Source organism: Neofelis nebulosa, chromosome 6 (assembly GCF_028018385.1).
Source record: "Neofelis nebulosa isolate mNeoNeb1 chromosome 6, mNeoNeb1.pri, whole genome shotgun sequence".
NCBI lineage: Eukaryota > Metazoa > Chordata > Mammalia > Carnivora > Felidae > Neofelis > Neofelis nebulosa.
The window spans coordinates 61,596,203-61,617,734 of NC_080787.1; the positions used below are offsets into that span (position 1 = coordinate 61,596,203).

The following is a 21,532-nucleotide window of genomic DNA, read 5'->3' on the forward strand; positions in this document are numbered from 1 at the left end:
TAGTTGAATAACTCAAGAAACAACATTTTCCAGTGACAGTAAAAAATTGTGCATGGGTAAAAGATCCATTCCAAATGTGAAAAAGAACAATGGATTTTAATGTAACAGAGTATAAGAGGTTCATTGATCATCAGGTTTCACATTCTACATTGCAACTAACCTTTAAGAATCTTTTACTTACCAAGTTTTGGTATGAAGAGAATATTCCCAATTGTCTAAAAAGGTTATTAAAACACTGCTATCATTTCTAAATACATATGTATGAGGCCAGAACTTTCTTCAACTATTTCAGCAGAATAATTATTGTACAGATTGAACACAGAAACACATCTAAGTTTCCACTTGTCTTCATTAAGTCAGACAATAAAGACATCTGCAAAAAATGTGAAACACTGCCACTCTTCTCATCATTTTTATGTTTTAATAAGTACACTTACTTTTCAAAAAATATGCTATTCTATGTTATTTATACTAACATGTAATGAACTTATTTTATGAATTAAAAATAAATATATTTAAACTTCCTTAGTTTTAATTTCTAATATAGTAAATACCAATAAATATATTCCACATTAAAAAAGGCTCTTTGATGGGCACCTGGGTGACTCAGTTGGTTAAGCATCTGACTTTAGCTCAGATCGTGATTTCGCGGTTCGTGGTTCGAGCCCCACATCAGGCTCTGTGCTGACAGCTCAGAGCCTGGAGCCTGCTTTGGATTCTGTGTCTTGCTCTCTCTCTTCCCTTCCCCCACTCATGATCTGTCTCTCTCTGCCCCTCCCCCACTCCTGCTCCCTCTCTCCTCTCTCTCTCTAAAACAAAATAAATATTTAAAAAAAAAAAAAAGGCCCTTTGTGGCCAACAAAAACAGCACTCTTTTTAAGGGTGCAAAGACCAAAAAGTTTGAGAATCACTCTGTACCGTGAATATAAAAATAATAATAATAATAATTCATAATAAAAATTTGTGTGAAGAAATCATAATTGAATCCCAGATATTTTATACAGTAAATTTTTGAGCATCTACCATTCCAGGCCATGAAGAAATAGCAGTGGAAAAGTTCTACAGAGTCCATGCCCACAAGGAGCACACATTATGGTGACAAGAGTCATAAAAGGAACCTATGAACAAATAAGTATATTCAAATAGTGTCATTCCTCATAAGAATAAAAAATAATATGGAAATAAACAGTGAGTAGGAGACATGATGGAAGGGAGGCCATTTCATTTTGGATCGTCTAGAAAGTCCTCTTAGATGAGGTCATAGTAAAGTTGAGGGCTAAATGTTGAGAAGAAGCCAGACTTGTGAATGAGGAAGGTGGGGAGAGAGAGAGGTGGGTTCTGGAAGATGGATTAGAAGATGCAATTTCCTGGGCATGGTAGCAAATTTGGCAATGAAGCTCAATGTCTCTGAGCTTTTAACAAAGAAGAGAATCCAATTTTATCTTTGTTACAACATTATAAGGAAAGGGTTATTTTTTTGATTTCACGGATAAGACTGAGGAGGAATAGGGAACAGTTAACCTTACTTGGTGTCATACAGCCAATTACTTGCAGAATTAGGTTTTGAAAATTTCATCCTAGACCAATTTCATCTTAGGAAATGTCTGTCTTAGGAAAGGTGATCATAGGGGTGCCTGGGTGGCTCAGTTGGTTAAGTGTCCAACTTCGGCTCAGGTCATGATCTCGCAGTTCCTGAGTTCAAGCCCCGCATCGGGCTCTGTGCTGACAGCTCAGAGCCTGGAGCCTGCTTCAGATTCTGTGTCTCCCTCTCTCTCTCTGCCCCTCCCCTGCTCATGCTTTGTCTCTCTCTGTCTCTCAGAAATAAATAAATGTTAAAAGGAAAAAAAAAAAAAAGGGAAAGGTGATCTTAAATGAAATCAAGTACTAGTAGGGGTTGGTAAGAGAAGCAGAGTGACTGTTCAGAGAAATTTAATAGTCTCTGTTTGCCCTAACCCTAATTATAGCCAAAATGCCTCTCATATGTCTATAGCTGTGTTGGATGTTATAGGGAGGGATAATACCATTTGCAGCATTAAATTATAGATAGTATTTAAAGAACCAATATTGCAGAATGAAGGTCAAATTAATGGCATTGAAGGGCAATAAAACAGGACTTAAATAGAAGAGAAACTGAGAAAAGTTTTAGGGCTTGCAGATAGCTGAGATTACATAGTGATTTTCTGTTGTTGTTTTTTTATACTCATTCTTACAAAGAGAAGTTAAGCATGTCCTACTTTTATAAAGTTAAAAATAGAAAATTTTATCAATTGCTACATTAGCAGATGATTATATAAATTATCAAAGGAGTATATCATTTTCAATGGATTTGCTTCCTAGTAAAATCATTATTCATTTAACTATGAGTTGCAAATCATAATATTTAACAGAGAAGCTAGAGAGCAAAGAATCTGAGAGGTAACTAATTGTTAGGAAATACTGCTCACTGCAAATCAATAACAAATTGAGACAAACTTTAAAAAATTAGAAATAAATGGTAAAATATATAAGGATTTATGAGTATTTTATTTATATTAAAATTGCTGGAACCCATCTATTGTGTATAATGTAAGATATTAAGTTTTAATTTGAGTAAAAACAAAACAAATAAAATAATCACTATGTCTACCACTATATGATAGATGCCACAAATTTATTTTAAACGTATAGCCTACAGGTGAAACACTGGGGAATGAATTAGTCTTTTACTTTCTAAAGTACTTCTTCAATTTTTGAACGTACACTACCCCCCAGCCAAACTGTGAAGGACACCAATTTGCTGATATTCAAATATGTAAAGTTCTCATAGCCTTCTGATTTTTCCCCAAAGCACACTTTATATGTATATATTCATTTGCATATTTCATCAATATCTCCTCTAGTACACCCTAAACTCCTTAAGGACAGTCATTGTGTGACTCTATTCATCTTGGACCACAGTCCACAGAAGAATTTCAATAATTCAGTTTTTTTGTGGAGTCAATGTGTTTCTGCTATTGTCAAGCAGGCTGTTCTGTGATGAAACATCCTGCCTCATCACGCTATCCTACCTAACCTGGGTGCACCTTTTCCAATGCACCACAAGGCTCCATAAATGATCCTTTTTTCGTCACCATCAGGGAAAAAAAAAATTTAACCAATTTGTACCAATGGCACGAATGCCTAATATTGTGTCAAATGTACCATCTCGTTACTTCAACTCCACCCCACCGCCCTCCACATATACAGATAGTTCTATAGCTAGAAGAAGGTTATTTGAAAGGAATGCCACAAATAATGGGAATTCAAGCACAATGACAACTTTTTGAGAATGACATTTTAAAAGAAACATTTAAGCAACCTGAACAATACACCACATGCATGACAGCATGCTTATATTTCAAACACTCCAACAGATGACATTTTCTAATCAAGACTAACTTATCATTTGTTGGTTGACACGATGTATCTTATGTAGCAGAAAGCTGAAACCCATTATAAATAAATGGTCCAATTTAATTGGGATATAGCTTAAACATTCTATAGTCTGTAAAAAAATATAGTATGTCACTATAAAGAAAACATCAAAATGAAGGAAATGTAATCTAATCCTGATTAGATGATTTCAAATAGAAATGTTACCTTTTGGTGTGGTTATTCAAACAAGTATTTGAAAAATCATTAATGGATTTTACCTGCAATTTTCAACGTGAATTTTTTTCACTGCCTTGGATGGGATGAAAGATTCCCAGTTATTGATTTCCATAACTTCTATGCAGCCAGTAAAATTCTCCAATGGCCCAGAAATCTGAGATGGAGGAAGAGAAGGAGGGAGGGGGAGAGAGAGAGAATATTTATATTATTCCTACAATATATTATTCTTGATGTAAACTGGTCAGAATGTGCATTCAGATTGGGTGGCTGATTTATTCAACATATTGGTAGAAAGTAATTTAACTCTATTCATAAATACCATTCCAGAATTTAGCATAAAAGAATACTACCTGAGTACTACCTGAGTCAAAAGTCACTTGGAATCTGTAGATATCACTCTATGAATCACATATATGAATAAAGAAAAATTTTCATTATTATAGTGAATTACAGCTGGAACATAGGAGAAAAGCTAGTATGTTCATCCTTCCCATCAGTGGATTACACTTTTGCATCTTTTGCCTATGTTCCTTCTTACTTTTTCTTTCAGACATTAGTTATCTTGCCCCACTCACAGCTATTAACACATCAAGAAAAGGTTCTCTTTCTGTTATCAAAGGAAACACAGTAAAGTGAATATTTGTGACACCCCACAGTCCTAATGCATTCTGTACAACTTTGTGTTCAGTTGTGTGGCCTATCCTCCTTAGGAATAACTTGGGCAAAAAAAGATTGCCAACAGGACCAAATCAAAAAAAAAAAGAAAAAGGGCATTGGAAAGCATTTGTTTTAACGAACACATATAACCTCTTAAAGATAAACAGATATATGACTTTTCATTTCATTCACCATGAACATACAATACTATTCCATTAATTATATATCTATATGAATTTACATTTATGTGAAAAAGAGAAGTTAATAAAAACTAAAAGGGGCACAGGTCAGATTTCAACAGATATGAGCATTTATTTCAGGTTCTGTATACTCTTATGCTCTTGATATTGTTAAAATTTTTAAGCTAAGATGGAACAAATTATGAGCAGGATAATTACTGAACTCATACACTTAAAACTGTCTACCTTGACTTTCGAATTAAAAAATGCACTATTTGCATTTTCAAGACTTAGTTTCTCATTAAATGTAATATTACAAAGGATGGAAGGGAGACTTTGTATTGTTTAGAAATTGTAGGGTGAATTTATTTCATCTTTTAACTTAGAGCCTTAGTTTAAAAACCTTTAAATATTTTCTTCCTCTTTCTGATGTTGGTTCGAACGTACTACAAATCCTCTCAACAAGTAACACTCTGTCAAGTGTCAAAAATGACTGGACTAGAAAACAAAACAATATTTCACACAGTAAGTTTACAATGAAGTCAGTTCATTGTAAGTAAAACAGAAATGTTTGGCTCTTACATGTTGCAGAAGGGAAAATATTCATTTGTAATTGTTACCTTAAAGTTTTTATGGGTTTTATTAATCTCTTTGTTTTTTAAGTTTAATTTATATTTTCATCACGGTTAGACATGGACCTGGTTTTTATTTAAGATAATGTGTACATATGCCTCCCCTGAAACATTAGAAGCTTGTGAGTTAATATATAGTTTAAAATTAAAAATTAAAAAAAATTAAATGGTCTTGGAAAAATGCTATTGATAGAAATGGTTATGAATGTTTTCCTTAGTTTAACACAGTTCAAAAATAGCATAATGTATGTGCATATTTAAATAGATATTTTCCTCTGTTCATGAAGATCCTTATTATTTATGAGGATGAAAAATATGAAGAAAGTTATAGCTTTTTAAATGAATATGAAGCAATGAGAAATGCTCTAAAAGAAAATGATTCTATGATTACTCGGTGAGATGCATGATAGAATTCTATAATTCAAATCACATTCACATATTATGGATTAAAAGATAAATATTAATTTATTCACCCTGCACTTTGTTAGCAAGAAAAAAAATTCACAGCCTTTAAATCTGAATGAATTCAAAATTATTTGATTTCTTCTGTTTTAACAGATTCAAAATTTCCAGTTCTTCCACACATTAACCTCTGGCACTCTTGTTCAGGATGAGTTAACTGGTTTCCAAACTCTCATGTAAATCTTTTTCACTTTGAATATGGAAATTTCATTTAGCAAAAAATAAGTCAAACTTGTACCCAGAAACACCAAATCTAAATAGTAAACTGTAATCACATGGTTTTTAGACAGTTTCTAATGTTGGGAACTTTACCCCCTTGAATTTGACTAACTTATAATAATTTGGTTAGTTAGGTTTCTGGGACAGGATTTTTAAAAAGTAAAAGGGAAACACAAGATATATAATTGATACAGGTTACAATGTAACCATGTATAATAGATTCATTAAGGACAAGAAATCATGAAAAATCACCTGTATATGAGATTACAGGAATGCTGTTCTTGCATGTTATCCCCCTTTCCATGAGAAAACATCTGTACTCACATATACTCCTGGGATTTCTCAAATCTGGTTTTTATTTTTGTTCAAGACAAATAAAAAAATAATGATCCCTAGTTACTTCTAAACAATGTTAAATGGCCACCACACAATATCATTAATATGATTCACAGTACTCAACAGTAATAATAACTGAGCTCTCATTTTTTTTTAAATGTTTATTTTATTTGAGAGAAAGCGAGAGAGTGAGCATGAGCTGGGGATGGGCAAAGGGAGAGGGAAAGAGAGAATTTGAAGCAGCCTCTGCTGAAGGCAGAGAGCCTGATGTGGGGCTTGAACTCACAAATTGTGAGATTGTAACCTGAGCTGAAGTCAGAAGCTTAAATAACTGAGCCACCCAGGTGCCCCGGCAGAATTCTCATTTTTTATTTCAAATTTGACTCAAAGTTATAAACATCTTCAACATATTCTCATTTTTTCTACCTCTATATGAACAGAAGAATATTTAATTTTATCTCTGGCATTTGATGGCCTTTACTCTCGTTTCTTTTTTTTATTAATTTTTTAATGTTTATTTATTTTTGAGAGAGAGAGTGGGGGAGGGGCAGAAGGTGAGGGAGACACAGAATCCGAAGCAGGCTCCAGGTTCTGAGCTGTCAGCACAGAGCCTGATGTGGGGCTCAAACTCGTGAACTGAGAGATCATGACCTGAGCTGAAGACAGACACTTAATCAAATGAGCAACCCAGGTACCCCTTACTCTCATTTCTTTAAAGAGAGTTGAAGCCAATGAACTATCAATACTGTACAAATAAGTTTCTACATTAATATTCAATAGTAGTTACATAAGGTGAGACAGCCTTCCTGGCTATCATTTAGATTGCATATACGATATTCCAAATTTATAAACAATTTAAAATAAAAAATGTACCATCTGAGTTTGTTTTTGAAATTTACATGCCTAAATATTTAACATCCTGTGAAAAAAGTTATTAAAGTGAGAGAAACGTTTAATTCCTTTTTGTCCTGATATAGTAGAAACACAATTACTTGAGGAGTATATGGATTCTTGGTTAACCTGCTATTAAGTGGTAATTTTAAGAGCTAGTTTCTCATTCTTCTTCATCAGTAGTTTATGAGTTTTCTATTTACAATGTTATTTATGTTTTTAAATGGATTTCTAATGTACCTCCTGTACCCATTTTGGCTGAATTCAAGAGATTTTTTTAGATTAATGGATTTTGAAAACCAGTAAGTTTGGTTTGTAATCAATTAAATAATCAATTGGTAATAGAGAAACAGCTCCAATAGTTTCCTTTTTACTGTAGATTGTTTTATCAGTTACTTAAAATTTGTTTTTAAAGGTCTCATCTTAGGCACACTGTAGTAATTTCATACATCTGTGAGAAATATGAAAAAAAGATTATTTTTAAGCTAGCAATAGTAATTATTATTATGTTTTTGAACAAAGATTCTACTGCTAAACTATTATTAAATCCCATATTAAATTCAAATCTGGTAGGATGGGAAAAGTTTTGAAGAATGTAACTTATCAAGAACATCCCTGTTAAACTGCCACATGATCTATCCCCTCTGCTGCTACTGCTGCTGCTAGGATGTTTTCTGTTTTCCAAATCATGTGTCTCAATCCAGTTCTGGCACTCTTCATTCCCTTTCGCTGTTCCAAGGACCTTTTGGTATCATTTCCCTTAACAACTTCCTTTACCATTTCTTGTAATGTAGGTCTGATGTTTTTTCAGGTTTTCTTTCTTTTCTTTTTTTTAAGAAAATGTCTTTAATTTGTACTATTTTATTACAGTTTACTTAACTATTTTGAGAGCACTTGAAAATATTCCCTTGTCTTCTGGATTGCATTGCTTCTGATGAGAAGTCAGTGAAAATTCTATTTTATTAGATCTTATTGAGATTATTGCATTTATAAGTTGACATTTTTCATAAAATCCAGGCAAATTTGGTCAATATTTCTCCAAATATTTTTTTTCTCTCCTTTCTCCCTCCACCTTCTGGAACTCCTAATACACATATTTTAACCCCTTGTTACATCCTACAGGTCACTTAGGTTTTTTCCATCACTTTTCTCTTTCTTTCAGTGTGGTTTCTATTACTATGTACTCAAGTTCAATGATTTTTTTCTTTTGCAGAAATGTAATCTGTTGTTAAGCTAATACAGTTCAGATATTATATTTTTATCTTTGAAATTTCTGTTTCTTTTATTAGTTGAATTTTTGTTTATATTTTTACTTGATTTTTAAATAGATTCCATTTTTCCCTCTTGTAGTACGTTTTATTTGTTTTTAAGTTCATAATAGATGTTTTAAAGTTCTTGTATGCCAATTATAATCTCTATGATTTATTGAGATGTAATCATTTTTATCCTGATTGCGGTGCACAGTTCCCTGATTCTCTCCAGATCTAATATTTTTTTTTATCGGATACTGGACATTGTTACATGTGTCTTTGTTGTGTGTTTTCCTACATAATTTATCCCAATTGCCTAACTGTTCATGATGGTAAGGAGAGTCTACCAACAATTACTCATTCATGGCCAGAAACCCATATGCCTTTTCTTTTTTTATAGTGGTACTTCTACTTGATTTGTATCATAAAAATAATTAGTTCCCACTATCAAACTATTAGTACTATCCCTGATTTCATGCTCAATTTTCACACTCTTATCAATTTATTCCAATATTAGCTTTCAAATTTCTAAGCAACATGCTCATATTTGGGGGTATTAATTATTCAATTTCACAAATTTTTGGAGCCTAACTTTTCTATAATATTATATATGTACCATATGTAATAATTTTTGGTTAAACAATCAGCATTACATTAACCATAATTTTAGTTGCATCACAGCTTTAACTTACATGTTTAATGCTTACATTATTCCTATGTAATAATTATTTGCAGTGGAACAATGCTATGGTTAACAATGGCAACATTTTCTTTCTTCCTTTTATTTATGTACTTTTTTATGCTCGACATCCCTATGACTTATTTATTTTATAACTGAAAGTATGTACTCTTAATCCTCTTCACCTATTTTGTCTATCTTCCCAATCCCATCCCTCTATACTTAAGATACTGTTTCTATTCTTTTGTTTGCTCATTTGTTTTGGTTTTTAGAGTTCACATAAAAGTGAAATCACATGTATTCATCTTTCTCTAACTTATTTTGTTTCACATAGTAACCTCTAGGCCAATCCATGTTGTAGCAAATGACAAGACTACATTCTTTTTTTTGTTTGTTTTTATGGCTAAGTGATATTCAAGTATGTGTGTATGTCTGTACACACCAGGACACTTGGGTTTGCTTCCATACCTTGACTATTATAATAATGCTGCAATAAACAAAGACGTGACTGTTTCTTTTCAAATTAGTGACTTGTTTTCTTTGGGTAAACATATGGTATTCCTGTTTTTCATTTTTTTGAGGAACTTCCACAGTATTTTCCACAGTGGTGTACCAGTTTACGTTCCCACAAACAGTACACAGAGGTTCCTTTTTCTTCACAATCTTGTCAATATTCATCACTTCTTGTGTTTTTGACAGTAGTCATTCCGACTTGTGCAAGGTAGTATCTTATTGTGGTTTGCAAATGTGGATTTGCAATTCCCTAATGATTAGCGATACTGATCATCTTTTCATATACCTCTTTTTTTTTTCTTAAATATTTTGAGAGAGAGAGAGCGAGCATGTGTGAGAGCAGGGGAGGGACAGAGAAAGTGGAAGAGAGAATCCCAAGCAGGCTCCACGCTTCTAGTACAGAGTCTGATGCAGGGCTCGATCCCATGAACTTTGAGATCATGACCTGAGTCAAAATCAAGAGTTGGACCCTTAACCAACAGAACCACCCAGGCACCACTTTTCACGTATCTCTTGGCCATCTATATGTCTTCTTGCAAAAACGTCTATTCAGTTCCTCTGACCATTTTCTTTTTTTTTTTTTTTTTTTTTTTCCTCTGACCATTTTCTAATTGGATAGCTGGGGGTTTTGGTGTTGAGTTGTATAAGTTCTGTATATATTTTGAATATTAACTTTTCACTGGATATTATCATTAGTATATATCTTCTCCCTATTAGTATATTGCCTTTTTGGTTTGCTGATGGTTTCCTTCACTGTGCAAAAGTTTTCATTTTTGGTTTTCATGTTACTCAAACTTCACTCCTTTTTTGGTATATTCATTGATAAAATAATCAAATTTGATCAGTATCAGCTTCAAATGGACAGAAGCAACTAAAAGCTCTAAAGCAACATAGAGCTGATATTGTGAAGTCTTATACTTGATAATGGCTAAAAAAGTAGAAAAGGGGTGAGGATATTGTGGTGACTTTGATGAATTACTTGTAGGGCATAAAGGAGAAAGGAGGGAAATAAAGAAGTAGAACACTCGATGCTATGAATATTTGTTAAATTCCTACTATTTATTGGTTTATCAAAAATCATTTTAAGGCTGGGTACTCTGAAAAATAATCAGTTAAGAAAAAGACGGAAATTGCTAGGAAGTACCTATTTTGAACATATGCAAGTGAATTCAGATGTTAACATTTAATGTTTCAGATGTTTAGCTGTTATTAGGATAAACACAAATTGGATGACAACTGTGTACTATATATAATGCCAACGGATAAATATGAGTCTAAACATCCTAAATGTGGGACTTTAGCAACATAATTACAAAACCACTACATAAAAATAGGAATCTTTCAGTCTACAAATTTCATAATACCTCTACCAATTTTATTGTAATATATTCAGTAAATCATGTATACTCTGTAAAGATTGTGGGATTCATGTGGACACAATCTCTATGTAGAAGGAAAGAGAAAGTTGGTAAATTTCCCAGATAAGAATTAGATTTATATATTGATTCAACAAATATTTATAAAGTATATCCTGTGTAGTGAGCACAGGGTCACCATATATGTTTACACAAATTTTGCACTGTCAAAAACGCCTAGCTGATAGAGTGGAGTACAGCCTGATATTTAAACCACATTTTTTTCCTCCAATCTATCTTCCCAGAAATATCTGCTTTAAAAAAAAAACTGTCTAATTTAAACAAAGTCACCATAGAGTCCAGCAACTGTGAAGCTAGGAACTGTTGAAATATGATGTCAGTTAAAAAAATATGATAAATTTCCGTAAAAAATGGGAAGAGGACAATACAGTTTGATTAGTTTTTTTCTTTTATAATTTTTTTATTAGGGACTAAATTTTTTAGAGCAGTTTTAGGTTCAGAAAAAATTCAGAAATTTCCCATATACCCTCTGCTTCCCCCCCCAACACAGCTTCACCAATTATCAATATCCCCCTGAAGAGTGGTACGCTTGTTACAACTGATGAACCTACATTAACATATCATTATCATCCAAAGTCCATAGCTCACCTTAGGTTTCACTCTTGAGTGCCGTACATTATAGGAGTTTGGAAAAATGTATAATGATATGTATCCATCACTATAGTATCACACAGAGTATTTTCACTGTCCTAATATTCCTCTATGCTCTGACTATTCATCCCCTCACATGTCCCCCAATCCTTGATGACCACCGATCTTTTTTCTGTCTCCAGAGTTTTGCCTTTCTCAACTATGTCACATAGCTGGAATCATACAGTATGCAGCCTTTCAGACTGGCTTCTTTCACTTAGTAATATGCATTTAAGGTTCTTCTATGTCTTTTTAAGCCATCACAGCTCATCTTTAAACTGAATAATATCCCATTGTCCAGAAGTGCCACAGTTTATTTATTCATTTGTCAACCGCAGGACATCTCAGGTGCTTTCAAGTTTTGGCAATTATGAACAAGGGTACTATAAACATCCATATTCATGTTTAGAGTTTGATTTCTGATAATGACATAGTAACATATGCAGGTTTAGAGTTTGATTTCTGATAATGGCATAGTAACTATTTGTGGAGATCAAACCTCTTAAGAAAACAACTAAATAGAATAGAATTTATAGGAAAATCTGTTTGGAAACAATAAAGAACACTGAATATGTGTTTCTAAATTCTACTGGGTTTTAGAGCCAACAGCGTTTTAGAGTTACCTAGAATTTACCTTGTGGACATCTTCATCAGTGGTGTTGACTGCTATTTTTTCACTACAGAAACTATCAGAGAATGTCCTTGTATAAGGACACTGGAAAAACATGAGCACATTTTCAACTGTTTTTTTTTCTAGTTTATTCTTTCTCTCAGCAAGGCCAAACATGCTCTGTTCCAAACACTGTAATATCTACAGTACTTACTCACTTCCTAACCACTCAAAGACATCACTTTAATACAGTTATCTGTATGCCAAGGGATTTACCATGGATTTTCTTTTTTTTCCTACAACAGCTTTATTGAGATATAATTCACATATCATAAAATTTACCCATTTAAAGAGTACAATTCCATGGTTTTAGTATAATCAGAATTACTCAATCATTATCACAGCCAATTTTAGAATAGATATATCACTCAAAAAAGAAACATCTATTCATTAGCAGTCTCTCTCCATTCTTTCTTCAATAGTAGATAACCACTAATCAACTTTGTATCCGCAGATTTGCCTATTATTGACATTTCTTAAAAACAGGAACATAAAATGTGTGGTGTTTTGTGATTGGCTTCTTTCGCTTAGTATAATGTTTTAAAAGTTCCTCCCTGTTGTAGTTATGCATCACTACTTCATCCCTTTCATTGATGAATGATATTCCTTGACATGGATATATATTTTGTTTACCTATCCATAAATTAATGGCCTTTTTGGACTATTTCAGTGTTTTTTATTTTTTTTGGCTATTAAGAATACTTTTGTGTTTTATGTGGACACGTGTTTTAATTTCTCTTAGTTATAGAAGTGTGTTCATCTGTGTGTGTGTGTGTGTGTGCACGCGCACGCACACGCGTGTGTAATTTAAGTGTTTCCTACTACAGCTGCTTCAGTATAAATCCTGGGGAGAGAGCTAGTAGCCAGGAGCTAATTTCCATGCTGAAATGATGCATCAAGATTACTCTTAATTGGAAACAATCTAAATGTCCATCTACGGGAGTCTGCTCAAGTGAACTGTTATACCATTCGCATTTGTGAAAAGGAAGTAGGAACATCTCCATATACTACGATGGAATGTGTAGTGGATGCTATGGTATCTACCCAGGTCTCCCATTAAGACCGAAGGATTCCTCTCCTCTTTTCAACTACTTGGGGTACTGCTGGCAGAAACACTATGCCTTTCATCATTCTTTGGGAATGACTTTAGTCCAAGAGTATAGCCTCATCCAAGTTTTCTCCTCTTTCCTATGGTAGTTCGCATCCAATGACTAGTCAAAAAGGGACTATAAAAGCCCAGACTCCTCACCCCAACGTCTGACAACTCTGAATGATCAGTCCAGCTGCAACTTGACAGGGGTTTCAAAAACCTGTATTGAGACTGCATCTCATCCCAATGCCTCCCTGCCCCGTCCTAATTCCTTCCTTTCCCTTCCCTTCCACAGACAGTAGTATCAATAGCACTCTCTAAACTACTTGTATGTTAATTTCCATCTCAGAGTCTGCTTTCCAGAGAATACAACTTGCAATTCAGTGATCACCAGACACACTGCTAGGCAGAAAAAGTAAAGTGAAAAATATATGCATATGATATTATTTAATAATGGAAGAATATTAATTTATATATTTGTATATGTTTATATTTAATAATAAGTAAACCACAAAATATAAGGAAGAGGAAGGGACTAGGGCAGAGACAATGACAATGGAAAATGGATTTCTTAAATATTTCTTAAATATATCTTTAGGTATGGATTTGAGTTTGAAACCATGTAAACATATTATATAATTATAAAATGAAATACAAATTTAAAAAGCAATTTTTAAAACTCAGGAGTAAAATGAAATTAATGACTCTCTAACCTGTGTTTCTATTTGGTGGCATAAAACACATAACATAACTACTCTGATGACTTTACTTTTTTTTAATGTTTATTTTTGAGAGAGAGAGAGAGAGAAGAGCACAAGTGGGGGAGGAATAGAGAAGAGAGGGAGACACAGAATCTGAAGCAAGCTCCAGGCTCTGAGCTGTCAGCACAGAGCCTGACATGGGGCTCGAACTCACAAACCACAAGATCATGACCTGAGCCGAAGTTGGACGCTTAACTGACTGAGCCACCCAGGTACCCCACTACTCTGATCAGTTTAAAACACAGTACTTTGAACATATATCTTCAGTGGAATCGTAAGGACAGAAAGAACCAAAACTATTAAACTGTTTTCAATAATATAAATTGGTGGTAGTGATAGAACATTATTCTATTAGATGTGTGTCCACTGCAGAATAAATCAAAAGTATATTATGACAGTCTCATTCACAACAGAGGTTTTATTGCATGTCTGGAAGGAGATGAACCGAAAACCATATATTAAAGTTCCTAACTGTGACTGCTATTATAATTATTAGCTTATGAGGTTTTTTACATTATAACAAAAAAATCTTTCCTAGTTTGGCTAGCGAAAAGCTAGGAAAAAATAGTGCAGTAGCAAAGAACAGTGATAGGTTCCATGTGTGATCTCTAAATACCACTTTATACCAAAAGGAGTCTGTATTCCTTGGAGAAATGCCTAATTATTCATCTGGGAAAATGTAAGAAACCATGGAAACTCTACAGTACAAAAAATTTAATTTCTACGACAAAATTTTCCTCAAAAAATAAAACTGACAAGGCAAGATAGAGGCATATTAACCAATCATATGATATGGATGTTAGTTGGTTAATTTTAAACAAACTATTTTTAAAAGAAGGTTATAAAACAGGAAAATGTGAAAACTAACTGGATATGACAGTAAAAAAATATTACTTTTTAAAGGTGATAATGCAATTACGGCTATCATTTTGAAGATTACTTAGCTTACGGAAATCCATCTAGAAACATAAATAAAGTATTCTGATGTCTGAGATAAACTTCCAAAGCATCTTTAAAAATGGAGGGTAGATTACACATTTAATAGATGAAATACAGATGTGTTTCTTATTTTCTGAAGCTACCAGTGAATTCATCACATTCTTTTTTTCTACTTTTGCATATGTTGGAAGTTTTATTCTAAAAAAATTCTATTTCTCCATAGGCACTCAATCACCACTTACACTTACTTGGCTTACTTCCCTACCATGACCACATCCTAAGCAGTTCTCTAGCTCTAATACACTGGTTTAAACTACTCAATTTGTTGCAAAATCTCCATTTTTCTGATATTTTAATCTGTTTACTTCTTTTCTTATCTACTCTTCCTTTTAAAAACAGTAAGATCACTCAGCTGTACCCCTCTCTCTTCCTCACCACACTTCTCCCTCGTGCTCACCTTTTATGTTCTTTCTCCCAACAGAAGAAAATTCACCTTATGTCTGCCTAATTGAATTTTATTCTCTCAACCTCTACTCACTGATGAATTTACATATTTTTTACATGAAAGGTAAATAATTGAATATTTTAGGAAATAAAATTTTGTGTTTCTATTTTAACACTGAAACTTTTCATATCACACCACCCACAACCATCAGAGTAGCCCAACAAAAGCAATTCTGTCTTGGTAAAAAGACTCAATAAAAAATAATATGAATAGCAATGATAATAAGATAAAAGTAGTAACTACTATCTATTGAGAACTATTATGCACTTATCTAACCTTCATAATAGTTTTATTATATAGATTCATCAGCATTTCAGTTTGCTATTTACTATTTGTGGTTTATTATCTCTATTACTGATGTTCTAAGAAGATTCCCTGTCATTATATTCGTTTATGGATGGTCTTCAACCAAAGAAGATGACTTTGGGCCTTTCTTTGCATACCAGTTCCTATTTGGAAGAAGGCATCATGCCACCTCGTTTCAGTTCCTCTCTCCTTCTCATTTTTCTGAGAACCCAACCACTCCAGAGGCATTCTAGCTTAAAACTACTATATACTGATGAACTTTCTCTGAAGTTGCCAAATTCTGTATCTAGCTGAGTATAATATTCCAATATGGGACAAAGTACTTGGAAGTCCACCAGTTGAATCTTAATCTACATCACAACTTAGCTCTTATCAGTAATAAAGCTTACAAATGTAACTTCATTTCTCTGACACCTTGCATGTACTGTTTAATGGGTCCTAAATTTGCCTGGGAAACAGCTCTTTCAAATCTCATGAATCTCTGTTAAGTGTTGAAGGTTGGATAATTTGTCCAAGTCACAAACTTAGACAATGGCATCACATAACTAGGCTAGATTTCAGGCCACTGAGCCCAGGGGGGCATGGTCTTCCTTACTTCTCTATGCTAAGAATCCCTGGTCCTATTTGCTATCCTTTACCCATATGGACCTGGCATTACTGAGTTGTTCAAATACTGGGAATGATCATTTATTGACAGTTTCTTAACATTGTACACTTTTAACTCAAATGCTTTTAACAGGAGTTTTAATATTATTTTGGATCATTATGTGATCCTTATGTTTCAAAACGATGGTAGGATACTGTGATATAATCTATGCCTTGTTTACTTCTGATCTTACAACCAGTAAAACTGCATTAAAATGTGGGGGAAAATGTGTCATACTGTCAAAATAGCATACATCAGCACTGCTATAGACCAAATGTGGCCTCCTCTAAATTCACATGTTGAAACCAAATCCCATGTAGAGGTTATCTGGAGGTAAGGTCCTTGGGAGGTGATTAGGTGATGAGGGCGGAGCTCTCATAAATGGGATCAGTGACCTTATGAAAGAGGTCCTAGAAAGATCCCTCAACGTTCTTACTAGGTGAGGATTCAACCAGAAGATGCCCATCTATGAACCAGGAAGTAGGCCCTCACTATATACCGAATGTGCCAAAACCTTAATCTGGACTCCCCAGTCTTGCAACATATTTTCTTAGGACCATAAATTTGGCACCATTTCAAGTTGAAATTTAATTAGGTACCAATATGTCAATTCCAACATAACTTTATAATGGAAAACTATTTATTAAAAGTAATACCTTATGAAAGTTCAACCATAATTTAAGATACAAAAAATAAGTTATTTTATTTCAGTCTGTCTGAGTAATTAGGAGAATGCCAAGTTAAATAGAAATTTGGTCTATAATATTGTTCGATATTAGATAACAGTTAATGGTTTTATAAAATAAATAATTAGGATCATGTTAGAAATAAAGTAAATCTTTTCCTTTAAATTTAAGATTTTATTTTGATTTTTTAATGAAAATAAGTGTTACTTAAAGGTCTCTTAATTATTTTCAATTTTAAAATCGAAAGTGAAGAAATTCTTTAAAAAACCTCAAATTAAATTTGCAACTCACTGATGCCCTAGTTTATAGCTGAAGGATTCCTGGAATAAAAAAGCATTTCTATCCATAAGAATGCAGAATATTGTAAAAGGCAGATCCTGTCTTTACCTTGAATTATAAAAGTAAAATATGTAGTTTTCTATCATTTGCAATGGTTACTTGAAGAAGTCAGAAATAAAAATTCAAGTTTAAGTCAAATGTTGCAGCTTCTCAGTTTTTTTTCCTAGTCATAGTTCACTAAATACAAATTGTGTTTGAAAATGAGGGAGATTCTACTGTGTTGACACCAGTAACCAACTCATCTTCTAGTGTTCCTGTGACTTTAGACTGAGAATCAAGCTTGTCAGAAAAGAAGCCCATTTAGCAATTTTGCAGAATTGTCTCCATATACAGTCCAATAATGATAATACTTTTTGTCCTACATAATACTCTTCAGGTCATGGTATTACTTCAGAGTCCTATCTCTAATGTTAGCATATACGTTGAACACATTTCAGAAAAAAGAATTATTTTATAGAAGATTTTAGAGTTTGAAAAAAATGTAAATGTTATAAAAATAACAGTAACCTTATGGCAACTTCTTATTTAAGAGAAATTTATCCCATCAAATTCCAAACCTTAAAATTAATGAAACAATTCACAAGCATGCCTCTACATTCCGGAATTAACAGAAATACCTTGTTACCCACTGTCCAGCAGTTGAAAATAATTTTGGTAGCTTTTCCCAGACTTTGAAAGCACAAGAAGAAATCAGGCATATGAATGGGACACAATAGGCTGACCTTACCCCCACTCTGCACTAGCACATCACATTCCCGCCTACACTGCTTCTCTCAAGTCTTTCGTCATTCTCTGAGGTGACAGAATGGAGGAGAGAAGGATGTTTTTAAGTTAAAAGCATTCCGTTTATAGCACTCACATCTATTCTGAGAAAAGACTACATCCTCACATACTATGTTTGTCTGTATGTGGGGTAATCCAGTGTGCTGAAACCCAGTAATTCAAAGTTTTCCACATATTGAGTTGAATGAAGATTAATCCAGTTGCATGACCATCCACAAGGATTTTAAGATAACCAACCAACAAAGAAAACAGACAAAAAATGAAACTAAGGGAATATTTTGTGATTTTTAAATTTTAGCTATGTAAGTTTTATTTACAGTTATTCTGTACATTTAAGTGAGGTAAAAATGGAAAAAAAATATTCAGACAGGGGTGCCAAGGTGGGTTCCGTCTGTCAAGCACCCGACTCTTGGTTTGGGCTCAGGTCATGATCTCATGGTCTGTGAGTATGAGCCTAGCGCTGGGTTCTGTACTGACAGTGCAGAGCCTGCTTGAGATTCTCTTTCTCTCTCTGCCCCTCACATGTGTTCTCTTTCTCTCTCACAATAAATAAATAAACTTAAAAAAAATTATTCTAACAAGAGGACAGACTGAACAAAGTAGTATTCACAGATTCTAGAACTTTTTTTCTTTTTCATCACATATTTACCTATATTTTATCTATATCTGTGTCATATCTATACCTGTATCCATCACTATAACTGTCTAAGGATAGTTAACAAATAACATCCATCTATCACCTAGTGTTAGCCTTTTCAAGGAGATCTGAGGAAGAATAATTTATATTTAATTCAAAATATCTAAATATACAAAAATAAAAAAAATAGTTATTTGAGTCAATGAACTGTATAGTCAGTTGAAAGAGAAACAGACAGCAAACCATAAATAATTTATCAGATGATTAAGGATTTCTAGAGAAGAAAAAACATTGTTTTCCTTCTGAAAAATGGTATTAAATGTTTTTGGTAGAAAAATGTACTTTCAGCCCTATCCCTTTCTACTGAACTATCCCAATTTTCACATAAACATGCTTCAATATTGTCCATCCTAAAGTAATATTCTTCCCCAATCCCTCTTGCCTCTTTAGCAACCTCCATGGTAGTTTCCAGCATAAGTGTTAATTCTATCTCCTCTACTTTCTGCATAATCATAAACAAATCTGTTAATGTATGAGTATATCTGTTTCTTTACTTATAAAATAAGAATAACAATAATGCTTATACTCCTATGGTTATTATGGTACTTTAAAGTTCATACATGCAAAATATTTTAAAACAAGACCTGGACCTTAAGTGTTTGATATATGTTAGCTAGTACCCTGTAAACACTTAGAAATAAATTTTGAGAAAACTTGATATCCTCACTATCTTTACCGTTTTCCAATGTTGCTTCTCTCCACTATTCTATGCAATCATTTTCTTTTTTTTTTTCTTTTTTTAACGTTTATTTATTTTTGAAAAACAGAGAGAGAGCAGGAGAGGGGAAGGGGCAGAAAGAGGGAAGCACAGAATCCAAAGCAGGCTCCAGGTTCTGAACTGTCAGCACCTGTCAGCCAATGCGGGGCTTGAACCCACAAACCATGAAATCATGACCTGAGCTGAAGTCGTGCTTAACGGACTAGGCCACCCAGGTGCCCCTCTGCAACCATTTTCTAAGCCACCAGTGTTATCAACTCAAATGAATGCTTGTCTTTTCATCTTATCCTGTATTTTTTCTCAATGTTTACACAGTATAAGTCCTTACTAAATATCTGTTGACTGACTGATTGGATGCATTATTTAATTACTTAAAATAGAATGGAAAAACAAAACCAATACAAACATATTTGTTATGGTCTGAATGTATGTGTCCCTCTAAAAGTCATATGCTGAAATCCTAATGCCCAATGTGATGGTATTTAGGAGACAGAGCGTTTGGAAAGTGCTCAGGTCATTAGGGTGAGGCTCTCCTGAATGGGACCCTAAAAAGAGATCCTACAGAATTGTCTAGCCCCTTCAACCATGTGAGGATACAATGAGAAGTCTGTGCCCCAGAAGAGAACCCTCACCTGATCATGCTGGTACCCTGACCTCAGCCTTCCAACCTCCAGAATTGTGAAAAATGTATTTTATTATGCTTATAAGCTACTCACTCTGTATTCCTTTAGTCTTGTTAGAGAATATCTAAGTGGTAGTGAATATATTTCACATATATTGCTCATACTAGATGGACATGAATGAACATATTTCACATACTAGATGGACATGAATTTGGGGAGGGGGCAGAGTAGAATGCTACGGTCTGAATGTGTCCCTTCCAAATTCGTATGTTGAAATTCTTATGTCCAGTGTGATAGTATTAGGAGCAACTTTGTGAGTTGCTATTCCTTTGGGAGGACCAAGTCCTCATGAAGGGGATTAGTGCTTTTATTAAAAGCAAACAACAAACAAACAAACAAACACAAAAACCCCACAGAGTTCTTTAGCCCCTTCTGCCATTTGAGAGAAGTCTGGCCCAGATGAGGGCTGTCATCTGACCACACTAACACCTGATCTCAGACTTCCAGCCTCCAGAATTGTTAGAAATAAATCTGTGTTGTTTATAAGCTGTCTAATCTGTAGAATTTTGTTATAGCAGCTCAAACAGACATTTCTTTACTCATTTTTTAAGATACAGTTCTTTCATCTGGATAGAAGAAAAAGGAACAGAAAAATAACAATTTTAAGAACAAATTTTTTTTTGTCCTTTGAAAAAACAGATTTTTATTTTATAATTTTATAATTCTTTCTCCTCCAATCTTCTCTCCTTACTCAACTTCCTCCAAAGTTGTTCATTTTCACTAATTATACAATGCTCTCATGGTTTTTACTCAGGTCCTACAGGAAAAAAAAAATTTTTTTCTCTAGATTTTATTCTCCAACTACTTATCTAGCATTAGATTCACTAGAAAGTGTGCTATGGGCTTGGACAGATGGCTGAACAAGACAGATCTCTGCCCTAAAGTGGCTCCCAGTATAGGCCAGAAGATAAATATGCAAACAAATATTTATAATATAATGTGGCCAGGTGCTTCATGAAGATAGGGGCTTGGTCTGCCCTCTTTCTGAATTATTCCTGGCACATAATCTTAGAATAGATGTTATATAATATTCTAGTAGTAGTATGCACCAGTCTGAGCAATAGTCGGTAAAACTCAGCTGGAAATGGGAAACTTTATGAGCTTTTGAGTCCAAATGGCCTAGGACTTGAACTTTATATATATTTCATATGAGTCTTGTGCTAACTGTGAGAGGTCTCTGCCTTATTAGATATTT

The 21,532-nt window shown here is 33.7% G+C and overlaps 1 protein-coding gene across 1 annotated transcript in view; it reads right to left on the minus strand.

Moving 5' to 3' along the window:
* The window catches only part of LOC131515417 (protein eyes shut homolog), a 779,912-nt gene that overhangs the window by 513,661 nt on the left and 244,719 nt on the right, over positions 1-21,532 (minus strand). The window contains exon 8 of the mRNA XM_058736156.1: positions 3,672-3,784. Within this exon, the coding sequence (XP_058592139.1) occupies positions 3,672-3,784 (113 nt within the window). The remainder of the gene's footprint in view (positions 1-3,671; positions 3,785-21,532) is intronic.